Source organism: Osmerus eperlanus, chromosome 11 (genome assembly GCF_963692335.1).
Source record: "Osmerus eperlanus chromosome 11, fOsmEpe2.1, whole genome shotgun sequence".
NCBI lineage: Eukaryota > Metazoa > Chordata > Actinopteri > Osmeriformes > Osmeridae > Osmerus > Osmerus eperlanus.
Window position 1 is genome coordinate 14,438,086 of NC_085028.1, and position 20,861 is coordinate 14,458,946.

A 20,861-nucleotide genomic window follows, 5' to 3' on the forward strand; every position below is an offset into this window, starting at 1 on the left:
TACCTCTCCCTGCCTCCTTTCTCTCTCTACCTCTCCCTGCCTCTTTTCCCTCTCTGCCTCTCCCTGCCTCCTTTCCCTCTCTACCTCTCCCTGCCTCCTTTCTCTCTCTACCTCTCCCTGCCTCCTTTCTCTCTTTACCTCTCCCTGCCTCTTTTCTCTCTCTACCTCTCCCTGCCTCCTTTCCCTCTCTACCTCTCCCTGCCTCCTTTCTCTCTTTACCTCTCCCTGCCTCCTTTCTCTCTCTACCTCTCCCTGCCTCCTTTCTCTCTTTACCTCTCCCTGCCTCTTTTCTCTCTCTACCTCTCCCTGCCTCCTTTCCCTCTCTACCTCTCCCTGCCTCCTTTCCCTCTCTGCCTCTCCCTGCCTCCTTTCTCTCTTTACCTCTCCCTGCCTCCTTTCTCTCTCTACCTCTCCCTGCCTCCTTTCCCTCTCTACCTCTCCCTGCCTCCTTTCTCTCTCTACCTCTCCCTGCCTCCTTTCTCTCTTTACCTCTCCCTGCCTCCTTTCCCTCTCTGCCTCTCCCTGCCTCCTTTCTCTCTTTACCTCTCCCTGCCTCCTTTCCCTCTCTGCCTCTCCCTGCCTCCTTTCCCTCTCTGCCTCTCCCTGCCTCCTTTCTCTCTCTGCCTCTCCCTGCCTCCTTTCTCTCTCTACCTCTCCCTGCCTCCTTTCTCTCTCTACCTCTACCTCTCCCTGCCTCCTTTCTCTCTTTACCTCTCCCTGCCTCCTTTCCCTCTCTACCTCTCCCTGCCTCTTTTCTCTCTTTACCTCTCCCTGCCTCCTTTCCCTCTCTGCCTCTCCCTGCCTCCTTTCCCTCTCTGCCTCTCCCTGCCTCCTTTCCCTCTCTACCTCTCCCTGCCTCCTTTCTCTCTCTACCTCTCCCTGCCTCCTTTCTCTCTCTACCTCTCCCTGCCTCCTTTCCCTCTCTGCCTCTCCCTGCCTCCTTTCTCTCTCTACCTCTCCCTGCCTCCTTTCTCTCTCTACCTCTCCCTGCCTCCTTTCTCTCTCTACCTCTCACCGCCTCCTTTCCCTCTCTGCCTCTCCCTGCCTCCTTTCCCTCTCTGCCTCTCCCTGCCTCCTTTCTCTCTCTACCTCTCCCTGCCTCCTTTCTCTCTCTACCTCTCCCTGCCTCCTTTCCCTCTCTACCTCTCCCTGCCTCCTTTCCCTCTCTGTCTCTCCCTGCCTCCTTTCTCTCTTTACCTCTCCCTGCCTCTTTTCTCTCTTTACCTCTCCCTGCCTCCTTTCCCTCTCTACCTCTCCCTGCCTCTTTTCTCTCTTTACCTCTCCCTGCCTCCTTTCCCTCTCTGCCTCTCCCTGCCTCCTTTCCCTCTCTGCCTCTCCCTGCCTCCTTTCTCTCTCTACCTCTCCCTGCCTCCTTTCTCTCTCTACCTCTCCCTGCCTCCTTTCTCTCTCTACCTCTCCCTGCCTCCTTTCCCTCTCTACCTCTCCCTGCCTCCTTTCCCTCTCTACCTCTCCCTGCCTCCTTTCCCTCTCTACCTCTCCCTGCCTCTTTTCTCTCTCTACCTCTCCCTGCCTCCTTTCCCTCTCTACCTCTCCCTGCCTCTTTTCTCTCTCTACCTCTCCCTGCCTCCTTTCTCTCTCTACCTCTCCCTGCCTCCTTTCCCTCTCTGCCTCTCCCTGCCTCCTTTCCCTCTCTGCCTCTCCCTGCCTCCTTTCCCTCTCTACCTCTCCCTGCCTCTTTTCTCTCTCTACCTCTCCCTGCCTCCTTTCTCTCTCTACCTCTCCCTGCCTCCTTTCTCTCTCTACCTCTCCCTGCCTCCTTTCTCTCTCTACCTCTCCCTGCCTCCTTTCTCTCTTTACCTCTCCCTGCCTCCTTTCCCTCTCTGCCTCTCCCTGCCTCCTTTCCCTCTCTGCCTCTCCCTGCCTCCTTTCTCTCTCTACCTCTCCCTGCCTCCTTTCTCTCTCTACCTCTCCCTGCCTCCTTTCTCTCTCTACCTCTCCCTGCCTCCTTTCTCTCTTTACCTCTCCCTGCCTCCTTTCCCTCTCTGCCTCTCCCTGCCTCCTTTCCCTCTCTGCCTCTCCCTGCCTCCTTTCTCTCTCTACCTCTCCCTGCCTCCTTTCCCTCTCTGCCTCTCCCTGCCTCCTTTCCCTCTCTGCCTCTCCCAGCCTCCTTTCTCTCTCTACCTCTCCCTGCCTCTTTTCTCTCTCTACCTCTCCCTGCCTCCTTTCCCTCTCTACCTCTCCCTGCCTCCTTTCCCTCTCTACCTCTCCCTGCCTCCTTTCCCTCTCTGCCTCTCCCTGCCTACTTTCTCTCTCTACCTCTCCCTGCCTCTTTTCTCTCTCTACCTCTCCCTGCCTCCTTTCTCTCTCTACCTCTCACCGCCTCCTTTCCCTCTCTACCTCTCCCTGCCTCCTTTCCCTCTCTACCTCTCCCTGCCTCCTTTCCCTCTCTGCCTCTCCCTGCCTACTTTCTCTCTCTACCTCTCCCTGCCTCTTTTCTCTCTCTACCTCTCCCTGCCTCCTTTCTCTCTCTACCTCTCACCGCCTCCTTTCTCTCTCTACCTCTCCCTGCCTCTTTTCTCTCTCTACCTCTCCCTGCCTCCTTTCTCTCTCTACCTCTCACCGCCTCCTTTCCCTCTCTGCCTCTCCCTGCCTCCTTTCTCTCTCTACCTCTCACCGCCTCCTTTCCCTCTCTACCTCTCCCTGCCTCCTTTCCCTCTCTACCTCTCCCTGCCTCCTTTCTCACTTTACCTCTCCCTGCCTACTTTCTCTCTCTACCTCTCCCTCTTCCTCCTACCACGGAGCACAGACGCTCCTGTGAGAGGTCTGGTTCACCTCCGACACTAAAGCCGAGAGCCTGAGACCTCATCATGAAGAATCCCTTTGGCAAACCCACCATGTTTGCCATCTCCGTTCCCAAGGTGGATGGGGGCTAAGTCCAACCTCCAAACAGCCCTGCTTTAGGGAGCAGGGAGGAGTAACACGTCAGGTGGCCGAGCGGTTAGGGAATCGGGCTAGTAATCAGAAGGTTGCCGGTTTGATTCCCGGCCGTGCGAACCCTACTTGCCTCGGGGGGAGGTCCCTGTACTTACTGTAAGTCGCTCTGGATAAGAGCGTCTGCTAAATGACTAAATGTAAATGTAACAAGAGGAAGGGAGAGGAATGGCCCCGGTTGGAAGATATGCAAAACTCGGGCGCTTTGAGAAACGAGAGTCTGACAAAGAATTCTGCATCTGCAAACATAAATGAACATGGAGAAGAGAAGACCATCCAATAGATTGGCCAACGATGAAGTTCAGGCCTTATTAAGCATTTATGCTGAGGACAAAATCCTGCAGCAGTTGGAATCGGTGACCCGCAACGACAAAGTATAACAAGTTTTCTTAAGCAAGCTCAACATTTCTCCCTCCTACTTTCATTCACAATATAAATACTTTTGGTTGTTCCTTTGTTGATTACTTTCAACTCTCTCAAAGACGAGCGGCTAGGAGGGTTCACCTCAAGAGGGTTCAGGTTCACGCTGGAGAAAAGAGAAGCCAAATGGAAACTTTAAAAGGCTAGGCTGCGAGGCTCGCCAACACTCCTTGCAATCCCGACGCTGAGGAAAACACAGGAGCATCTATGAGGAAAAGATTGTCAAGTGATTTGTCAGGATCCTCAGATCTCAATTTGGATGAAAACAAAACAGTCTGTCGGAGCCAAGAAGAACAGGAAATGCATTATTGGATAAGGCATCTGTAGGCTTGTTACTGTAATGGAACACTTTGAAGTGGGTCTGTGGCGTGATGCAGTGCTTCCCAGTGACTGACTGACTTGCATAAGCTGCTGTCCTATCTCAAACGGCCAGCCTGGTTTCTCTTTAATCACTACTAGGCAGTGGCTGTGTTCCGTCCAGCGGAGCCTCCCCGCATCGCGGCTTTCCAAAACAATAACAGAGCGGAGAAAACAGGGAGGGGGCGTGACACGAGGGGATAGAGAGAGAGAGACAGAGAGAGAGACAGAGAGAGAGAGATAGAGAGAGACAGAGAGAGAGAGAGGGAGAGAGAGAGAAACAGAGGGAGAGAGAGAGAGAGAGAGAGAGAGAGAGAGAGAGAGAGAGAGAGAGAGAGAGAGAGAGAGAGAGAGAGAGAGAGAGAGAGAGAGAGAGAGAGAGAGAGAGAGATGGCGATAAACATGTTGTGTACATGTTGATGGGAAAATATTCTCCCATAATAAGGTGTGCAGCCTAAGGATGATTCCCCTGAGACTGCTCTGGGAGGACTGGAAGGGGAGAGCAGAGAGACTCTCTGGAGTGAGGGAGTGTTGGTGCTGCCTAACAAGCCAGAGAGGAAGGGAGGGTGGGGGTCGAGGGACACAAGGACAGCTTTAATGTTCGGGGAAAACGAGACAATAATAAGTCATCATAAGCGAAAGATAGGTATTCGAGATCCAGTGAAAACGAAGAAAAACGTCTGGGCCTTGTGAGAGATGGGGAGATGTGTTTCTGGGGCTTGAAGGTACTGTAGGAACGGCATGAAGGAGTGGCCTGTGTTCTTTTCCTCGCTTTCGTCAGGGCTGGAAAGCTGAGAGTTTGGCTGTCTTGGTGATGAGAAGCCCTCCTGACGCCCTCCTGAGGGCCTGTACTGCTAATGAATTGACATTACACCAGGATCAATGCCGAGGCTCTTGGAGTCGGGGGGGGGGGAAAGTGCAGTCAATGAAAAGGGATTACTCTCTTAAGATCAAGGCCTCTATAGCCCCTCCAAACCTAGCCCTCCTTCCTCTCCTCTCCTCTCTAATATGCATGTTCACAGCATGGTATTGCACACTCATAGATCACATATGAATAACAGTATATATAGTATGATAAATAGTATTTGGAATGACCCTACAAATAACTTGTTTCGCCGAAATTGCATCAGTATCCTGTACGTAAACAAGTGTGTGTTTATATTTATGCAGACTTGGTCAGTAGATTTTGCGGCCTAGTCTTGCAGTGGGCTTGCAGAATGTTGCCCAGAGGAGCTGTGTACTGTATGGTTTGAGTATTTGCTCGTTTGGGTTTGTGTGTAGGAGAGTGTGCTTGTGGGTGTCTGTTCTCTGCTGTTGTGAGGGCTGGACAGAGTTGGTGTTAGCGGAGCTGGAGGACATACTCCCTCTCGGCTCTGTGTCAGTTATAATCACTCCTCCAACAGCTCTGCCAGCCTCCTCTCCTCTCCCCTCCCCTCCACTCCTCTCTTACTCAGCCGTCAGCCCGTTCTCTCTCTCTTTCTCCTTCTAATGAGCAACAATGGATCACTGCCACCCCCCCCACACACACAAATATGCTTTTCAGCTTGATTTTCGCCCGGTTATCTGGAGCCGTTTGTACAATCTTCTGTTGACATGGTGCTGGGCACGTGAGGAATAGAGAGACAGACAGAGAGACATAGAGGGAGGGAAGTTTGAGCAACGCAGAAAGAGGGTGAGTGTCTCTTTAAGTACATCTCAGGCGTGGAGCACTGAACTCACCTGCACTGAATAATGGATTTGTAGAATCTGGGGCGCATGAATGGTTTGCATGCACTGCAGCAGCTTCTGTAAATGTGCATCTGTTTAAGAAGCAGCCTGGTTCCTCAAGGATTCTTTGAGGGGAATCACGTGAATACGCGTGTGTGTGTGTTGGTGGTGGTGGAGGTGGGGGGGGGGGGGGGGGGGGGGTTAGGGTTGGGGGGGTGCATGACAGACGAGCTAGAAAATGCCAACATTTAGCCTGGCTCCACCAACCTGATGGCAAGGAGATGGACGCAAGATCTAAATCATTCATCAAAAAAAGAAGCTTTCCCTGAGCGCTGCCAGGGCGTGTGAGGACTGCAGTGTGCCCAGGGGTTGGACAAGGACTTTTATCTTACCTCCAAGATGACAGCGTGCTAATAGGAACTAATGATTCAAGGTAGCGGCACGGAGGTCATGGAGAGAGGTCAGAACACTGCAAACTCAGAAGTCAGAGCATCACAGTAGATTTGGACAGTGGTTGAGTTGCAGTCCATTGAGCCCTCGGGTACACAGGTCCCACTTTGTACCCAGCGAGTTACCAACCCAGGTTGAGGCTTTGCCGTTAATGCGTGTGGTACGTAACACTGAGTGGCATTGGCCGGGGGATATGATTCATGATGGTAGCAGGGGCATTGTGGCATTGTTTATTCATAAAGTAAACTACTCACAGGCCATTCACATTATGTATTCAAGCTGACTGGTGTAAGAGCAGGAATAGGAAGGATTATTTAATGTGGCTAACAGCAAAGGGCCCACACAGATTGAGATGATTGCTGACTCTTTCTGCAGTATGACCTCCAAGCCTCACAGCCTCGTCCGACACTTGTGCCAGCGGTCAGGAGGTGGGTCTGACCTGATGCGACCAATACTGAGATGATGCCTCTGAATGTTCCACTGTTACATCATCACACACATGAGATCCCTCCACCCACTGCTGTAGAATCAGTCCTCCCCACAGGACACATGCCAACACAGACAATGATGAGGCGGCACACAACTGAATGTAATAGGGGCCATCATATACATTATACATGCCCTGTATCACTTTAACATTGAGTGCATAAACTACATATGTCTTCATAACAGAGGATTTATGTCGCTGGTCATTATTGGCCGACGGGGTTCTACATTGCCATCGGGAACGTTATATATTTAAATGTAACTTTATGCTGTCATGATAAATGAACGTGGTTGGTCGCTAATAGTCTGCTTGTGTCTGCAGGGCATTGGCAAGCATGCGCTCCATCACAGCCTACAATCCCCATCACAGTGCTCAGGAAGGGGGGGGGGTGATTGTGTAGCCTAACATGGAGGATAGACTGTGAATGTGTGCAAATAGAATTACCTTCTACAAGACAACCATTTGAGCGGCTGTTAATTAAGATGCAGGTATTAAACAGCTGTGGTCGGCTCCTCCGACCGCCTCGCCTCGCCGCCATAATGAGCGGAGGCCTCGCGTCCTCTCCTCGCTCGCCACGAATCACGTCTGTTTTACTCTGTGCACGCGCTCCATATGGCGCCTCTTGTTTAGACTAGATATTTTTAGCCGTGCAGGTTTCTTTCTGTAAAAACGTGGCCGTCACTCATGCCTGTCGATCTCTTTTACGTTTTTCCCGCTCCCTCTCGCTCTCTTGTACTGTGTGTGTTAGTTTGAGTGTGTGTGTTTGTGTGTGTGTGTGTATGTGTGTGTGTGTGTGTGTACTGAAACGTCTACCTCTCATTGTACATTCCATCAGCCCTCTGTTGCAGGTGTGTGCTGTTCAGCTGAGACCTCGGTCCCTGCTGCTGACTGTCTGCATCACTCTTTCATCCCTCCCTCCTAACTCATTTTATACCATTGTCTCTCTCTCTCTCTCCCTCTCCCTCGGTCTTTCGCATTCTCTCTTCCTCTCTCTCTCTCCCGGAAATAGAATTAGAATTATGAATCCAATGGGATTTCTTGGCAAGACGGCATTATTGTTTTGCCAACATATTCTGATATCAAACCGTTGTAAAATAAAAAGCACTTAACAGGCAAAACCATGAATAATGAATCCCCAACCACAGATGCTCGTCCACAAAGCTACAGAGCAGTGGTTGTGTTTAGCAGAGCACAGAATGGTTATCTTCAGGACCTAGGCTGGGCTGGGCCAGGCTAGGCCCCTGCTGTATGGCTCCACAGGACTCCCCTGGGTGGGTAAGGGAGGCGTGGTGAGGGCAGGCCCAGCTCCAGACCTCTGTTCTAGCGCCAGAGGAGACATTAATTGAGAACCTCTGGATATTATTCTGGAATCCTGTGGGGTGTGTGAGGTTGTGAGTGTTTGTGTGTCTGTGCATGAGTGTGTGTATGAGTGTGTGTGTGTGTGTGTGTGCCAAGAGAATGACTTAATTGATCACAGCAGGTTGGCTCAAAATGAGGCCACCAATTGTGGTCCTATCACACATGAAGGAGTTCCTTCAAACCTCATCTCAGGCCTCCTCTACAGAGAGAACCAGAGCCATGATGCTGGGAGCTCTTCCAGAGGGTTCTGACATTTACATTTAACAGACGCTCTTATCCAGAGTGACTTACAGTAAGTACAGGGACATTCTCCCCGAGGCAATCATTGCCTCCCAGTCATTTTTCACGGCTGGGAACCGAACCGGAAACCTTCTGATTAATAGCTCCCTAACCGCTCAGCCATCTGACCCCTAGACTGGGAAGCTTTCGCCTTTTTTTTTTTTTGCTGGCTTCTTGCGTAGAATGAGCTCAATCAATAGTCTATCCCCTTCATCAGCAGAGTTCAAGCAAGCCGTGTGTGAGCATGTGCTTAAACATGTTTAGAGAGCAAAGGCGGGCAGCCAATAGCGAAACAGCAACACCAGGACGCTTATCAGGGTCCTGAGAGAGGCACAGGAAATTGAGTTTGTCCAGTGTTGTAGTGAGAGGAAGTCACACAGAGAGACAGACAGACCGTTTCCCTCCCATTAGCAAAAATGTGTTATTCATGAGGGCAAATTTAGTTTGAACTATGTTTCATTGATATTCTACACAGCCACATTGTACTGTCTGTCTGGGGACTTGAGCCATTTTATTTTATTCATATATTTATCCATTTCCCCTTCGGTGGCTATGAGAGATAAAGGGAGTTGTGACCGTGCAAGGTTGAGGGGTCAAACGTTAGACCCCATTCCAGGCTGTTTAATCATTCTCCCCGTAACAAGCTATCACCGGCAGCTGTCACAAGCCAGCAGGGAGACCAGGGACCTGGCCAGGGAGGCTGGGAGAGAAGGGGGAGGAGGGGGGAGTCCAGGGGAGGAGAGGGAGACTTGAGGGGCTGAAGAGGTGGGGGTGTCTAGAGAGGAGAAGGGGAGGGTATGGGAGGAGGGGGAGTCTAGGGAGTAGCTAGGGAATAAGGGGGTGTCAGGGGAGGAGAGGGAGGCAGGGGAGGAAAGGGAGGCAGGGGAGGCAGGGGAAAAGGGGGAGTCTGGGTAACAGGGGGAGGAGGGAGGGAGGCTAGGGGATAAGGAGGTATCTGGGGAGGAAAGGGAGGCAGGGGAAGCTGGGGGGAAAAGTGGGAGGCTGGGGTACTGTGGGAGGGAGGCTGGGGATGAAGTAGAGGCTGGGGACAAGGGAGAGGCTGTAAAGGGCTGGGAGAGGGGGGAGGCTGCATCACAGACCAGCACCAGAAATAGACATTTCCACATTTTGAAAACCACATAATCTCTTTCAGAACCTGTCCTTTATTCTACTGAATTCCGCTAGGCATTATTGGCATATCTATGCTGTGATTCTTTTCTAGCTATTTATATAATGCTATTTAGACCAAAAGACTCATTGTGTAAGCAAACAATGCAGTTATGACATATTCATTTTCAGCATTTTCCTGTGCTGACGGCAATCTCTCACAGCCCTTGTTTTTCTACAGTGCAGCCTGCAAAAAAAATCAATATTCCTTTCCATAATTCTGCAAACAGATATATTTTTTTCTTTCGTGATCAACATCATTTGCCTCATCCATTGCTCGACAGCTTTCCTGACGAGCTGTCATATATATGTTTGTGTGTGTGTGTGTGTGTGTGTGTGCTGACAGGGTGTGTGAGGCAGCACATGTTGGCTGGTGACGCACTGAGATCAGCGAGGTGGCATGTGTGCAGAGCCAGTACTCTGGTGTGGCAGTGTGGCTCGTGCCAGCTGCAGGCCGGACAGCCCTGCCCCGCGTGGAGCGCAAAGTAGAACGAGGGGGGGGGGGGGGGGAGGGGGGGCTCCGACTCTCCTGTCACTCACACCGGAGACAGGGACGCCAGAGTCCCCTCCATCCCCAGCTCCTCCAGTATCTCGACCAGCACCACTCATGGTAGAACAGTGCCAGGGGACAGTAGAGAGGAAACTGCAGTCGGATTACCACTGACGCGCACACTCAACGCTCTCTCTGTCGAAAGAATAGCCTTTGTGATAAGGCAGAGGCAGCCATTTAAGGGGAACGGATTAAGCAGAGTAAAGAATCAATTACTGTGTTCTGACATCGTGGGGAGAGGCACGAGGGGATCTTTATGTGTCCAACTTGATTAACGTCAGGGCTACTGATTCGAATTGTCTCGCAATCTTAGTCTGGATCTACGCTGCTTTTTCTACCCCCTGTATCACTCGCCCCTCCTCCGCCTCCCTCTCTCTGATCATTATCCGGCAGGGAATCTGATACCTAATTCTAGCATAGCCATGCATGAAGTGAAGTGTTAATGGAGACAGCGCTATAAGCCTCCAAAAAATATAATTACAGGCCGAGTGTAACGGGAGACTTGACAAGTGAATGGAGGCAGTATGGATAATCGAATCAAAAAGGAGTAATTCCATCAAGGCCTTTGATTATTCCAAACGGCAGTCTTTCCGTGCTATGATTTGTATTCATAGGCATTATGTCTGTAACGATAAATGCACCGCAGCCATAAAATGTGTTGTACAGTGCCGTTTGTGTCAGGAAATATGTGCTGCTACAGGACCTACAAACATTATATATTCATTGGTAAATAGGCATATATGTCAATGACTTGAATACCAAGATGTTATTCATACCTACTGTACTGGCTGGTGGTAAATGCAAATGTTCTGCTTTGAGAAGATTGACGATGTACTGTGTCTTCTCCAGTCTATTTGTTTGATATATCCACCCGACATTCATTCCCCCTGAGCAATCCAGCAAGTTTCCTACAATTTACTCACAGAGCAGATGCCACGCTCAATATATCTCCCTGAAAATAGCGAGTGCAGCTAGAGAGAGAGAGAGAGAGAGAGACAGAGACAGAGAGAGAGAGAGAGAGAGAGAGAGAGAGAGAGAGAGAGAGAGAGAGAGAGAGAGAGAGAGAGTAGAAAGTTGACTTGCAAAACATTTTTTAAAAGGAATGTGAAAGGAATAGCCTGGTATCTGCATGGATAGTTCCCCTCCTTCGGGCCGTCACAAAGTGATGAGGAGGACATTTTCCACCCAAAAAACGGAAAAGGTTGGTTCTGTAATTTTTCCACTAACAACTCGGCATGGCTTCTTCTTTAAACCTTGGGTGTGCAGCAGGTCCATATTTAGCCAGCGTTTTAGCTTGGTGTGACTGACGGATGTATGTCCCTGTACAGGTGACCCATAAAATGAGTAGTGACATTGATGACTCAGTGGGAAGGGCAGAGAGGGCGAGCTTTCTGTTCTGGTACCAGAGTCTGTCCTGAATTCCCTCAGGAACCATAGCTTTACTGTACCTGCTGCTCACCAGTGTACAATACTGTACTGTAAACACACACACAGCTCAAGGACACAAGATAACCTTTGACCCGCGATTCAAAGCAAACGGGTGAAGACAAAGATGGTTAACAGAAGCTACTATGTGCTACTGGACAGTCACTGTGCACGCAAGTCTGTTTGACCTGTAGCCTTTTTTTTATTTCCCCACGAAGATACAATCACTTCATTGGCAGGAACATTTGCCTGGTGGCTTGGAGGGAAAACAGGGGCACTGTTACCCAGTGGTGGGACTTGACAAACAGGATTACAGGAGCTGCTCTGCTGACACATGCTGTGCTCTGCTTCGCTTCTGCAGTGCAGTCACAAGACACAGGCAGAATTACCGCTAAAGGTCAGCAGTCGCACGTTCACTGAATGTCACAGCTTAGCCACAGTTTGGGGAGAGAAATATTGCAGATAAATGCACCCGTCTCCTGGCAGTGACTAATGATCTGCCCTCGCATGGCGGAGTGAGAAAAGAAAAGAAGAGAAACCAAATTATAGGGGCAAGTTATTAGACAACAGAGGCGCATCGATTAGGCAGAGTGAATCACACTGCCGCGACACCTTGAATTTAAAACTTGGGAAGAGCGCAGGCTCTGGGTGTTTGGTTGGATTTTCATTCCTGGAGTCCTGCCTTCATTGATGAGGTGACACATGTCACACGGCGGGCCTGCAGGGTGTCACAAACCAGCGGGGGAGCCCGGCGTCTCAGAGAGGCTTAGCATAGGTTTAAGTGAGCATTCCACAGCCTGTCCCGTTCCCCTACACGCAAACACACACACGCTTACACACACGCTTACACACACGCTTACACACACACGCTTACACTCACTCTTACACGCACTGATCACAACTCCAGCATATCACAGGGGGAGTAAGGTGACTGACACAGATTAACGATATCCCAACACGGAGATTCCCGGGGAGGATGTGTGTGTGTGTGTGTGTGTGTGGTGGCGGCAATTGGGAAACTGAAACAGGAGCGTGGCTGTGAAGAAGGCACCTATTGTTGCACAGCTACAGTTTGATCTCCTGAGATACAAGATGTAGCCACTGCGAGCGGCTCACGTTGTTGTTTTCTCTCTCGAACAGCCTCTTGAGTGAAGAGCTTTAAACCGAGACTGACTCAGATACTGGTGGACTCAGGCTTGGAGGTAGTGAGCCGACAGTGTAATACAATGTCCACACATGTACCGAGGGACACAGTAAAAGTCCAATTCCTCAAAAGCACAAACGGCCAGAAAATCTATGCCCAGCAACAAGTCACCTGGCATGAGTCATTTATCAGAGCCCAAGATTTCTCCTCTAATATAAATATATCTGACATTCTCCCTGCGGCCCTCCTGCTTCATCTCTCTCCCTGTCGTAGCTCTCCCTAACTCTGTTTACTCAGGGCCTGTCTCTCTCAATACTGTATCTCCCATCTCACTCATCATTCTTGGCCCTTCTTCTCCATCAATATCACACTCTTTCATCTGTACGATTCCACTTAGAACAGTGGTTCTCCTCTGCTCATCTCTCTCTTCACTTCCTCAAAACACATATTCCCCAAACCATTCTTCCTCTCTTTCAAGTCCAGAATTGGACATCAAAGTCTTGTGATGGAATTTCAATTTCAAATCAAATATATAGTCCAAATGTACCTCCTCTAATTCGTTTTCCTTCCTCTCTTTTCTCCTGCACGCCTGTGTGTGTATGTGTGTGTGTGTGTGTGTGTGTGTGTGTGTGTGTGTCACCACCTGCTGCAGCCTGTGGCCTGGAGTTCCTGCTGGTTCTCTGTGGTCTGGAGCTGTCCTGGTCCTGCCCACATCACTGTATCTGCTACGCCGCGCCCACCACCGTTTCTTGCCAGGCGCACAACTTCCTGTCCGTCCCCGAAGGCATCCCCCCGAACGGCGAGCGCATTTTCCTGCAGAACAACAAGATCCACCGTCTGTTGCGAGGCCACTTCAGCCCCACCACAGTCACCCTCTGGATCTACTCCAACAACATCACCTACATCGAGCCCTCCACCTTCCAGGGCTTCACCCTGCTGGAGGAGCTGGACCTGGGGGACAATCGCCACCTGCGCACCCTGGCCGCGGACACCTTCCACGGGCTGGGCCGTCTCCGCGCGCTGCACCTGTACCGCTGTGGACTCAGCACGCTGCCCAGCAACATCTTCCAGGGGCTGCGCAACCTGCAGTATCTCTACCTGCAGGTACGTACAGCACTGCTGTCTGCTGAACGGGGAGGCGAGAAATACGGTTATGTAGCTAGATTTGTCTATATTGGATATGGAGCGAGAGATAAGATTACTTTGTGGGATTTGGTTAGCTCCAAAAAGGGTGTGTTTATTATTGTTGCCCGTGAGGATTTGTTTATGACTCAGGATTTCACCCTGTTGTGTGTGTCTGTGCAGGACAACCACCTGGACTTCCTTCATGAGGATATCTTTATGGACCTGCAAAACCTGAGTCACCTGTTCCTGCATGGGAACAAGCTGTGGAGCTTGCAGCAGAACACCTTCCGGGGCTTGGGCGCTCTGGATCGCCTGCTGCTGCACCACAACCAGCTGCAGTGGGTGGACCGCCTGGCCTTCCATGACCTGCGCCACCTCACCACCCTCTACCTGTTCAACAACTCCCTGACCGAGCTGTCTGGGGAGTGCCTGGCCCTGCTGCCCGCCCTGGAGTACCTGAGGCTCAACGACAACCCCTGGGAGTGCGACTGCAAGGCCCTGTCGCTGTGGGACTGGCTTAAGCGTTTCCGTGGCTCCACCTCCTCGGTGGGGTGCCAGGCTCCATCTGACCTGGCAGGGAAGGACCTCAAGCTACTCGGCAAGGAAGACTTCCCCAACTGCTCCGGGTCCAAGTCCCTGCACCAGAGCAAGACCAGCACCTGGGCGGACACGGAGAAGGTGTCCCTGAAGAACGAGCCCCAGCCGGTCCAGCCTCCGCACACGCACACGCACCCCCACCACCCCCGCCACCACGGCGAGGCTCCGCCCTACCCCTCTCCCCCCTCCCCTCTGCCCCACCCGCCACCGTCCATGGATGGGGGAGTCGCGGCGGGAGCAGGCGGGGAAGCCGGGGCGGCGCCCCCCCAGAGGCCAGGCCGCGCTCGGAACTGCACGCGCCCGCGGGCCAGGGGGGGGAAAGGGAAGGGGCAGAACGAGGTGCACACCCTGAAGGAGATGGCGGATAAGGAGTACTCCTCCCCCGACTTCACCGAGGGGGGGGGCAAATACGACCACACCTCAGCGGACGGCACCATCACGCGGCGGAAGCACAAGTGCCCCCCCCGGACATCAGTCGGCCCCCCCAGCGGGGTTCAACAAGCCACCAACAGGGGGGCCACGGCCCTGCCCCTGCTGCACCTGTACGCCATCCTGGGAGCCTTGGTGCCTGTTAGCATTGATTGCATTCTGCGCTGACCCCGTGGGGGGGCAAGGACACGGCTTCACCAACGATGCAGCCCTTCCGACCCCACTCTCGCTCCTGCACAAGGCCTGTGTGTGTGTACTTTATGTGTGTGTGTGTGTGTGTGCGTGTGTAAAACATTGTGTAGGGGCTTAGCTGTTTAGACTCTGAAATAGACGTTCGAACATCCAACATCCGATGAGGAAGGGCTGTGTGGGGGAGCTTGGAGAGACAAGAGGAAGTGTGGAGCGCGCGTGCACTGCCACAGTTGCTATTATGATTTGATGTTCCTGTTGTGTTGCTCTAATGTCTTTTTGCAGCCCTCTCTTTGTGTTTTTCTGCTCGAGCTGAGATAACCAAACTTTTCGAAAGGAAGGAAGGCACGAAGCAAAACGTTATCTACGAGTTAAGTGAAAAAGTGTTTCAACCAGCTGAATTTTTGGGTTTCGCAATCTGTGAATCCTTATTTGAGAGAGGGGGGAGCAATGATTGTTAAGCCCTCGGAATGAGTGTATCCAGTTTAATTTTCAGTCTTATTTGCCAAATGTATTTTTCTATTACCTGCTTTTGCCAATAGCAGTACCATGTAATTGGACCACAGTGTTTCCCATCAGCAGAGAGATTAACTGAGAGCTGGGCTCTGAATCAGACCAGGTATGTGCAGAGCTCCCTTCTCTTGAGGAGTGCTACTATAACAGCACAGTATGGGGCACCGGCAGAGAGGGCACACGCAGCAGGAACATGCCACGGCTTCTGCTCCTCGAACAGATTTCACTGACCAGACATGTCCAACTCTGCTGCTCCTTCATATAGTATTATCTAGAGCTTTCGTTTTGGTTTGTTTTTAGGTGATCCTGGCTTCCTCGGATTGTTTCTTTATGTTGTTGTTGATTGTCATTTCTTTTTCGAATCCACGTGTGCTACCACATATTAAGCTACTCCACCCAAGCTGCTAATTTTCTGTATGGAGGTGAATGGTACCAAATGCTCTGTTCCCATATGCTACCATGTGTGTCCTCAAGAGGAACAAGCTGTGAATATCGAGGAATCTGGCTGGTACTCGTCCTGGATGTTGTTCATTTGATTTTGCTGAGATACAAAAGGACCTGTATATTGATCCCTATTAAGGGTAAAGAGAGACTGACATCTTTAAGGGGGGTCAAGGGTCAGTGGGAGTGTTCTCAGTGTCCTGGAAGGCTATTGGCTGAGATGAACCTTTGCCACAGTGGGGATTCTTCCTCATTGGGTCTCTGAAGAACAGTTTTTTTCTTTCCTAATCTTCAAAAGGAAAACATCAGACAAACAAGACTAGAGAAAAAACGTGTACCTTAAATGACTTCTGTGATGAATTAAATATAAAAGATTTTTAAAAAGACGATTTCAAACCGAGCACGGCAAAATAACGGGGACTTTCTCTCGGACATACAAAACTGCTTAAAAGCCTCTAAACAGACTGCTCTTCTTGCGATCGCAGGTGAAGATCCGAGAAGCAAGACAATCGCTTCGGCAGTGTCGGGGGAAGACAGGCCCATGGACAGACATCTTAATGATAAGACTGTGTTTGTAACAATAATGATGTGAACTGTACTATTATCATTGACTACAAGGGGACGATCTGCAGTGCCGAAATGAATCATTTACTGTATTACTACGAGAACTACAATATCAACGTCATCAACGATGATAACAGGGTTTCTGCTTCCTCTACTGACGGGAGTAGCTTTGTTTCAGTTACTTTATGGTTTCATTCTTTGGTTGACCGGCATTGTTTTTTGTTTTTTTTATTACATCTTTTATTTTCATTCTCTTCTGGACTCTTATCCCATGAACGATGCACAACTCCATTTCCCTGGTCCTTGTTCCAATGTACCCCCCATTTATATCTCGTATTTGCCATGATTCAACGGTTCAATAAGTTCTTATCAAAGAAGAACGATACAAAATGTTTATAAAGATATTAAAATCTATATCTTCTTATGTTAAAAGGCTGACAGTTTGGAGTGGGTTTGTTTCGTGGCCCGGAGGCAGCTTGGGAGTATTTGTCTCAGAGGAGCTAGGAGTCTGATTAGACCTCTCCTCACTTGGCTTTCTCTTTATTATTAATTTAAACCAGAAATTGACTCTGTCAGCAGGTTTGTCTTTTTCCATTGTGTTTTCCCCTCCCAGTCTTGCCTCTACTTTGCAGTCTGTCTCGCCTGATCAGTCACCATGGGTTAAACAGGCTGCTCTCCACAAACAGAGACAACCCTTTGTGGCTCAACTGTTTGGTTAGGATGTGTATACTGCACATAAGCTACACACTCACACACAAACACACACATCAATATGACTTAGAGTCCGTACAAAAAAAGATGAAGAAAGCAACTCTGTTCCCGACCCCCCCAAAATTTTTGAAATATCCAGAGACTTGTACACAGCACTCATGCACTCATGGCCTGACTGGAGCGCACAGCTCAGTGGGATACTCTGAAGGTCAATAAATCATTTAAAAGGCACTAAGGGTATTTATGAGAGTGTCACACAGAATCTGTAGATATTCAGGGTTATTATTGTTATTAATGGGACTTTAGAACATAAATTCCATTTCCTCTTCCCTGCCCCTATTTCTATGATGAAAATTGATCCACAAGTAAGTGTGCCATTTAGGTTTCTTTCCTCGTATGCTGTTAAATGAAAGGGGTGGGGAGTGGGGGGGGGGGGGGGGGGAGAGTTAGTTTTATGCATGGTTGAGGATGACTGGGGAATTACATTTAAATTGATGAGCAACTTGGCCATCTAATAGCACTTTCCACTCTCTCCATCATCCCCCTCGTCATTCTCTCTCTCTCTTTCTCTCCATACCCTTTCCTCTCTTTCGTTCTTCTCTCTACGACGCTCCCCCTTTCACTCTGACTCTATCTCTCTGTTTCCATCCCTCTCTCTCTCAAACCCACACACACTATGCCTTACATACACACACGTATCTTCTTTCCAGCACTAGCATAACTCACTAGAAACCCATTCCAAGATGTCCACTGCAAACTGTCATCATGATCATTTTGCTCTAAAACCAATACCAATCTCCTGAGCTAGTAGACAAGACAGAAGATAGAGGAGAGTTTGGGAGCAGAGAGTAGGTGTATTTTGGTAAATTATTCAGAGTGAAAGAACTGGCCTAGTTTGAGTATCACTTCTCATTTTCTTTTATAAAGGTACACATGTGCTTGTGAAGATGAAGTGGGTTTCGAACAGCCTCCTCAATGGACAGCATCATCTCAGCCCAGCTGAACACCCTCTCAGAGGCATTAAGGACGATGAAAAGTAAACTCTGGCCGATGAAAAATCACCCCATGATTACCTCAGAGAAACAGAGCCGTCGCTGTTCTGCCGACTAGTCGGTAATGTCGGGGATAATTAAGCGGTTTATTGCCACAGATGCCATTTCATCTTAGACTCTGCTTCGGGAAGGTAATCATCTCTTATATTACTGTAAGTACCAAGACATTTATAGTGACACAGACATAACAGTCCATTAACCAATCAAAATAGGGATGCACTACTGGCCCAACAATGCAAAATTACATCTAGGTCATAAATATTTCTGAAAATATCTAAAAGTTGTAACCACCTATACAGAATACTCTTACAGATGTTGAGTCTAAGGACTTTTACTAGTATTTGTGGAATTATTTCCCATGATTGTTCGGTTTCTCTCAACTCTGGGATAAATTAGCATTTCACTCACTGTTACTCTCATCTGAATTGACCCACATATTTGCACAGCACTTCAAAGGAAAATAGTCTAATTGCAATTGTCTCATTGCAGTTGAATCCAGGAGCCAGCAGAGAGCCGTCAGAGCCTAGCCGTGCCTAGAGAATCCTCCGTGAGTGAAGCAGGTAGGTCACCAGGCACATCCCAGAGAAGCTCAGTCAAAACCTGGCCCAAGCACCCGACAATGCACAGGACAAGAGGACGGATTGAGAAGACGAGTGGAGCCCGGACGAGAGCGAGGAAGGCTGAAGGTGAAGCGTGGACGAGGAGGAAAAGAAAATAAATCTGCATGGGACTCAGGGATGAAGGGGTAGCAGAGAGAAGAGGGAGAGCAGATGGTGGAGAGGGGAAGATGAGGAGGCTTGGGGGGGCTCACGAGGGGACAACGGAAAACAACTGATATCAGCCAGGCGCAAAAGGCAAGGATGATTAAGACTATGACAACATGCTCAGAGGAGAGAGAGACACATGGGAGGGGAAGTGATGAATGAGAAGGGGAGTGTTGCAAGATCACAACATTGAGAGGAGCTATTTACAGCGAAGCTATGTATACATCCACTCATTGCACCTTCTTCCTATACCCTGTTGCACAAACCGACAACCAGGATTCCACATATAGAACGCAGCGTGTGAGATCTCACATTTCTTATTCATGAGCAGCTTGTTGATTCTTCCGTGTGCCTATAGAACACATACAACTTCTCCCTTTGAAGTGAGGTACTTAGCCTATCTATCTGGTAAGCAGCTTTTAATTTACTGTCTGCCACTGTTGTCTGGTAGGCTATTAATTAAAGCAGGAATTGAAAAAGAGATGGAGAAAGTTGAGTGTGGAGGGGAAGGACGTCATTGGGGGACATGATAATTAACAGAAGTAATGCCGCAAAACGCCACAATACCTGCACTTTGCATAATTCCCCTAGTCCCCCCTCTCCCTGTGTCTCTGAGTCCCACTCTCCCCAGTCAATCACAAAGCTAATATCACCTCCGTCTGCATAAGCCCTTTCTTCTCCTCAGCCCTTTTATTGTGTTTATTTATTTACCTCGGAAATCCCCCCCAAGAACTATTTTATTCCTCAGCCAGCTAACCTGCCTGCATACCGACATGGTCCCAGCGCAGAGCAGCCCTCGGACACAACCCCACCTGGAGGCGGGAAAACATCCGTTGTTTGACCTGAAGGTTAGCAACACGTGACCTCAAGTCAGATTCCCCCAACGCCGCATCGCCGAAAAGGAGCCTAGTCCTATTCCTGTCAAACCCCGTCTTAGAGAAGCGTGTGTTAAGCTTAATTTATACTTAGGTCGCGGACACTTTTGAAATGGTCGCCGACGAAAAAAAAAAAGTGTCGCTCAGGCAGCTGCATTTATACTTCGGCAAACAGTCGCCTGTGCTCAAGGTTCGCGTGACGTAAACAGAATCATTTTACCGTTACATTCATAGCTATGGTTACATTGTTAACGCTTTGTAGCCTAGGTGATCAATCGGAGAAACTGACCATTTTAATTTTTCACTATGTGACGACATCAGCGCCAGTAGAAATTTCTCCTGGTAGGCGACACTTCTAAGCGACGGTTAAAAGTGTCGACCAAGACGTCATTTCTGTCGGCGACCTTTTCAAAAGTGTCTGCGACCTAAGTATAAATTGGGCTTTAGGAGCGGGTGTCAGAGAGGCGTAGGAGAAGGAGGAGAGGCACGTGTCACACCTTCAATCCGCTGTCAAAATGGCCGCCGTCACCGCTCCCCATCACCGGAGGGGAACGCAATCCGGTAAGAGAGTCTATCTGATCAATGGCTGCAATTAACACCTCAGATCGATGCTGGAGTGCAGGGGAAACAAAGAAGTCTCTCTCCCGGTGAGCCCACAGCCACGGGCCCCATCACTTGTGTGGGAGAGCACGAGCCAGACAGGGGGCTAACGACACACACACAGCACTCTCTCCACCCCAATTAATCACCCCCGCCCCCCCCCCCCCCGGCCCTGACAGACCACCCTCCTCTACTCCATCTCCTCTTCCTCTCCTGCTCACTCTGCCTGGTCTCAGCCTCCACACCGGTGTTGGAAGGTAAGGGAAGGTAGGGTGATGGAGACATCCAGAGGAAGGGTTACCCTGGAGCAAGGCTAGTGGGGGTCAGATGGCTGAGCGGTTAGGGAGTCGGGCTATTAATCAGAAGGTTGTTGGCTCGATTCCCGGCCGTGCAAAATGACGTTGTGTCCTTGGGCAAGGCACTTCACCCTACTTGCCTCGGGGGGAATGTCCCTGTACTTACTGTAAGTCACTCTGGATAAGAGCGTCTGCTAAATGACTAAATGTAAATGTAAGGCCAGGTTGCCACACAGTCTCCATGGTTCTGCTCTGCTCTGTTTACGTTTCACCAAGGCCTCTTTGAAAAAAATCATCGCCTGGGAATTTAGGATTTCCTCGGTCGGATTTCAGCGAAGCCCCAATTCTAGGCAGGTAGAATCTCAGCCAGGCTCTCACACTTAGTCACCGGGGGGGGGGGGGGAGAGG

At 49.9% G+C, this 20,861-nt stretch overlaps 1 protein-coding gene across 1 annotated transcript in view; it reads left to right on the plus strand.

Moving 5' to 3' along the window:
* rtn4rl1b (reticulon 4 receptor-like 1b) overlaps window positions 1-16,564 on the plus strand; it is a 107,626-nt gene extending 91,062 nt beyond the window's left edge. The window contains exons 2-3 of the mRNA XM_062473320.1: window positions 12,950-13,401; window positions 13,603-16,564. Of these exons, the coding sequence (XP_062329304.1) occupies window positions 12,950-13,401; window positions 13,603-14,616 (1,466 nt within the window). The 3' untranslated portion in view covers window positions 14,617-16,564. The remainder of the gene's footprint in view (window positions 1-12,949; window positions 13,402-13,602) is intronic.
* Window positions 16,565-20,861: the final 4,297 nt, after the last annotated feature.